The sequence below is a fragment of the Gekko japonicus genome, unplaced genomic scaffold (assembly GCF_001447785.1).
Source record: "Gekko japonicus isolate JY-2015 unplaced genomic scaffold, Gekko_japonicus_V1.1 scaffold2237, whole genome shotgun sequence".
In the NCBI taxonomy this organism is placed as follows: domain Eukaryota; kingdom Metazoa; phylum Chordata; class Lepidosauria; order Squamata; family Gekkonidae; genus Gekko; species Gekko japonicus.
In genome coordinates this window covers 250,320-256,225 of record NW_015174906.1, presented here as the reverse complement: position 1 = coordinate 256,225, position 5,906 = coordinate 250,320, and the positions used below count along the sequence as shown (strand labels likewise).

General features: G+C 45.1%; 1 protein-coding gene across 1 annotated transcript in view; it reads right to left on the bottom strand.

Moving 5' to 3' along the window:
- The window catches only part of DNHD1 (dynein heavy chain domain 1), a 59,983-nt gene that overhangs the window by 36,149 nt on the left and 17,928 nt on the right, over positions 1 to 5,906 (bottom strand). The window contains 1 exon segment of the mRNA XM_015425009.1: positions 961 to 1,086. Within this exon segment, the coding sequence (XP_015280495.1) occupies positions 961 to 1,086 (126 nt within the window).

Genomic DNA, 5,906 nt, shown 5'->3' with positions numbered 1-5,906 from the left:
CGGGGCTGTCTCAGCCCATGGCCTTCCCCTTGAGGCCTGCCTGCCTGGTGCCAGCTCAGGCCAAAACATCTCTCTCCACCCAGGCTTTTAAATAACATTGTTAACATCTTTTAGCATCACTTTATAGTCTGTTTCTTTCTGGCCAGAGAATTGTTCTGAGGCTCTTTTCTCTGCTGTTTGTTGTTTCATGATGTGTTTATGCCCTGGCTGGGCTTTTAAAAGGGGTTTTTTAATTGTTAACTTTGTATTGTGCTGTGTTTCTAATTATGTTTTATTTCGTAAACTTCCTCAAGCAGTCACTTTCCTAAATTTAAAAAGATAAATGAACAACCGGGGGGGGGGCGCCATCCCGGCCGGAAGAGCCTGCCCGTGTGTGTATTTCAGTGGGTCCCCCTGAGACCCCTCCCTTCTCTGCAGGGCCTTGCTGCTGAGACACAGGAAATACTGCCTTTGTGGGGCCAGCCTTCCACGGACAGAAGCCACTGGAGACTCGTGGTACTTTTTGTATTTGTCTGTTTGCAAAGACACGGACTTAGCAGGTCGAAGCCAGGCAGGAACCAGGGGAAGCAACATCAGCGCCCTCCAATGGCCTTTTGCAAATCCCCTACTTCCAAAAACAGCTTAAAACTCAACGGCCATCAGGAGAGACCCTTGGGGAGGGGCTGTGGCTCAGGCGCAGAGCATCTACTTTGCATGCGGAAGGTTCCAGGTTCAGTCCCCGGCATCGCCAGTTAAAGGGTCTAGGCAGGATGACGCGAAAGACCTCCACCTGAGGCCCTGAAGAGTCACAGTCAATCAAAGGAGACAAGACTGACCTTGACTGGCCAATGCTCTGATGATGGCGTATAAGACAGCTTCCCCACCATCAAGAGCCAGGCTCGACAGGACAGCCCAAAGGGATAACAGCTTTTCCTGGAACTTCTGGTGGGCCACTTGTAACAGCCAGCACAGGGCCCTCACCGAGTTTTCCAGGGTCTCTTCGCTGGAGCTGAGTGGGCGGAAGCACTGCTGGATGACCTCGTTGAGGGCTCGCACATACTCCACGGACTCCTGTAGCTCTGCCAGCTGTCCTTGGTAGTGCTCCAGCTGCAGAAAAGCAAGCACAGCCCATGCTCAGTGGGTCGGACTCTTTGACAGTGTGGGTCTCACCGGCATGTGAGAGCCCCCCCATGTTCCCCTAGGCATCAGCATTCCCAAGGGACTTTACATAGAGACTGAAATGGCATGGGAGGTAGAAACTGGACTCCGTAGAACAGTCCCACAGCATATGGACAAATGTTCTCCAAGAGCAACCTTCTGGGTGTAGCCCATAAGGAAGGACTTAAACCACTCCAGAGTGCATCCCTTGACAACTGCCTGTGCCTTCGGCAGTCTCAGTAGAGTGGCCTGTCCACCATACCCAATAGCAGCTACCGAGAAGCACAGCCTTTGACTACTTTCAAATGGTAATTGTCAACCAACACTACCAGCATCAACCCACTGAAGGGAGTCCAGAGCTGGTGCGTCATCCAGGGAGATCTGTCACCAACCTCCCAGTTATCATGCCCAGAAAGGGCAGATGAGGGACCAGACAGTCACTGGCCACACCATTCTTTCCCAGTGGTGGTGTTTAAAGGAACTAACGGGGCACAGCCTCCTTCAGTCGCTGAGGGAAAACACCCTGAATCAAGGACGGATTCACCACGGGCCTCAGAGGCTCACTGATCCGCTCCTGACAACGTGTCACTTGCCAGGATGGATGGGGATCGGGAGGGCCAGGGGCAGCTTTCGAATCTATTGTGACCACCAAGTCAAAGTGATCCACAAATCCACTAGATGCTTCTACTGCCTGAAGCATATTACAACTGGTATCCAGATCAGAGCATATTTGAGACATTCTTTTTTTTTAAAGTTTTTTATTTCAGTTTACAAACACACAAATATAAAACTACAATCACCAACAATCATCATGATGCACGGAACATAAACAATAATCTACGATCATCACGATAATTTCAATCATACACAGAATATACACACAATCATCTAACATACAAAAAAATCATAAACTACAATAAACTAAATCATTCAATTAATTGTCAATATTTATACATAACTTACACATACTCTTGATTTTTCACTTCTATTTAAATATCTTTCTTCTATCTTTTCCATGTAACTTCATAACTGATTTTATTACAAATATATATTGCCTTAATATTTGACATTCAGTAAATTTAATTTTTTAATCCATAAGTTTTCCCACTGACTCATGCATACATTTTGTCCAAGGTTTTGCATCCATTTTGTCATACAGTTTTTTTTACTTGCTCTGTTTCTGCATCATATTGCAATAATATTTTATAAATGTTCCCTAATAGGTGATCTGAATCTCCGGTGATTTATTGTTCAAAGGTTGTTTTCTCTCTTAACTGGCCCCTTTCTTTGGCTATTTGTTCTTTTAATTCAGATAATACCATTTGATAATATCACAACCATGGAATACTTTCCCCTTCATCCTGAATTTCTTGCCAGGTTCTTATTTCCCCTTGTTTCTCCATCATACACGCATAATTTATACAATCAATTTTATTTCTTATGCTGATGTCACAATAGACACCCATTGGGAATGTCAATGGCAAAGTTAGCAGGCTTGTTCTGTTTCTGCAGCAACACCATATTCCTAATAGACCATCCCTCAAAGTATGAGCACCATCTTGCCTTTGAACATTTTATTAATGATTTCTTCATCCAGAAATAATTGTGGATTCCTTTTTTAGAATAAATTGTCTCCAGTTTAACGTTCCTTCGATTTGGATTTATAATCCAGTCTGACATCCAGAATAGTGTGGCTGCTTGGGCAATATGATTTGATATTTGGTACAGCTAAGCCACCTCTTTTTTCCCCAACCTGTAATATTTTAACTCTTATTCTTGGCTTCTTCCAGCTCCAGGCAAAGTTATTTCTCATTTTCTGCCATTTTTTTAAAAAATCTCATCTATATGGATTGGTAACTGTTGTGTCCGCTGACCGCCACCAAAGGCCAGCGCACACTCCGGAGCTTGAATCCGGAGTAACAATAGGGACTAGGCTCCTGGTCCCTCCATTGGGGGACCAATGGGACCTTGGCGGGAGATTTAAACCCGCCAATGGGACCCAGGGGTGTGTCCCCTGGTTTGTATATAGTTGGCCAGCTGGCTGTTGTTTGCTACCTTATGTTGTGTTCCAGTAAACCATGCTGATCACTACATCAGTCTCGGGGTTTCATTCATGCGTCTAACCCACTACACTTCAGTAACATTTGAAACAAAAAAGTCAACTTTGGTAATATGTTCACTTTGTCCTGTAACATGTTCACTTTGTCCTGAACACTTTCCCTATGTGCTTGGGGCTCTTTAGCTTGGAGAAACAACGGCTGAGGGGTGACATGATCGAGGTTTATAAGATTATGCGTGGGATAGAGCAGGTTGAGAAAGAAGTACTTTTCTCCCTTTCTCACAATACAAGAACTCCTTGTGGGCACTCCATGAAACTGCTGAGCAGTCGGGTTAGAACAGATCCAAGGAAGTCCTTCTTCACCCAAAGAGTGATTAACACATGGAATTCACTGCCACAGGAGGTGGTGGCGGCTACAAGCACGGACGGCTTCAAGAGGGAATTAGATAAGCATATGGAGCAGAGGTCCATCAGTGGCTAATTAGCCACAAGGTATAGATAGGAACTCTCAGGCTGGGGCAAGGGATGCTCTGTATTCTTGGTGCTTGGGGGGGGGGCAACAGTGGGATGGCTTCCAGTGTCCTGGCCCCACTGCTGGAACTCCTGATGGCCCCTGGTATTTTTGGCCACTGTGTGACAGAGTGTTGGACTGGATGTGCCATTGGCCTGATCCAGCATTGGCTTCTCTTATGTTAACATATATACCCAAATATTTTATTTTATTGTGTTTTTAGTAACAGCACTTTTTGTTATTTTTTTCGATCGCTTCTTGTTCTGCTTTGGTTGCTGCTAATAATATTATCTTGGTCTTCTTTTTATTCAATTTATATCCAGAATAAATTCCAAATCTAGTTATTTGTTCCACTGTATATTTCAAGGAAATGTTTGGTTTTATCAGCCGCACAGCTTTTCATCTTATATTCTTCTTCATCTTCTTTTATTCCAGCAATCCTAATGTCTTGTCTGGTTTTTATAGCCAATATCTCCATTGCCAGAATAAATAAGAATGGTTTGAGAAATTCTGTTTGCAAAAGAAAACTTGGGCAAAAGTGTCACACAACCAGTGTTCCCTCTAAGCTGAGTGAGAGTGAGCTACCTCACCGTTTTTTGGCCTCCAGCTCACACATTTTTGTCTTAGCTCAGGAAGGATAACTCCAAAGTAAACTAATTTATGCAGGAGCCGAATCGCTTGCTCACAACTTTAATGCCAGGAGCTCACAAAGTAGAATTTTTGCTCACAAGACTCCACAGCTTAGAGGGAGCATTCATCACAACTGTCAATTCTTAAGACTCAGGACTTGAGCTGCCTACAAGCTGGCCTATGCAACAGCGACAGTGAAACAAAGCTTTTCTTTTAATGCTGTTGCTGCCACCTCATAGCACGTCATGCTCTGACAGCTTCACTCTGGGTTTTTCACACACACACACACACCCACTCAGATGTCTCTTGCTTTATTTGAAGTTACTCCGCTCTGTAGTCAACCGCAGTGCTGGATTCTGCATTCCAGAATGCGGTAGGCTCTAGGGCCGTGTTAATGGGCTCTCCCCACCCTAACAATTTAGTCTGTCTCATTTTTATTTTGCTCTGTTTGGCTTGGTGGTCAACAATAGAATGTAACCATGCTACACTTCTCTATATAAAGTCCAGGTATTGATGAAATGCTGATATGCCGATAGGCAAACAACAGAACATGATGAGGTGAGCGTGGGACCAGAGAGGGAAGGCGTCGTGGTATAGCCCTATCTTGTCAGACCTTGGAAGTGGGGTTAGGACTTGGACAGGAGACCACCGTGCCCTGAGGAGGGGTGTGTGTGTGGGGTGTGTGTGTGGGGGGGGTGTCTTCCTAACCTCAATCCCCCTTGCCAAAGCAAAAAAATCAATGTACCCATGATTTCAAGCACATGTGACCCAGAATCAAGTTTATAGTTTAACCAACAAAACATTCACTATATATTTCAGGGGTGTCGAACTCTTTTGTTATGAGGGCCAGATTTGACATAAATGAGACCTTGCTTGGTCAGGCCGTGTGTGTCATAAAATGTAATGCCAGGTAGCAGAGATATAAACTTTATAAAGGACACAGACAAACACAAAGATTTTTTTAAACTTTAAATAAAGCATGCTTAAAACACTAGCACTCTTTAAATCTATATATCTAATTCCCAACATGGCCCCCTGCGTGCGGATACTTATTTCCGCAGATCAGGGGCACATGGAGGGAAAAGAGATTATCCTGCACATTTGGGGCACCCCCCAGCTGCGCAGAAAAATCTAAAAACTTTTTAAAAGGATACGGGGGATATTTAAATACCCCCAAAAGTACAACAGCCTTTTCATGCTCAGAGAAAGGACTTACCAACGACGAGGAGCTTTCTCTCCCCCTCCCTCTGTCTCCTTGGAAAGTTCTGAGCACCGAAGGGCCCTTAGCAACGGCTTTCCTAGCGACGAGGCCTTTGCAGGCTTTTCCACTTTTGGGAAGCCAGGAGCAAAGAGGGATGGAAACCAGCGGGTGGCTTTATGGCTGAGCCTGCACTGGCTCGGCCTCCCAGGCACTGCCACCGCTGCCGGGCTCAAAATTAGGGGAAAAGGAGGGGAGAAAGAAGGGGGTGATTGGCTTGGGGGGGGGGAAGATAAAGGGAAAGATGGGGGTATTTGGTTGGGGGGGAGAAAGAAGGGGGGTGGCTTATGTCTGGGGCAATTCATGTTGTG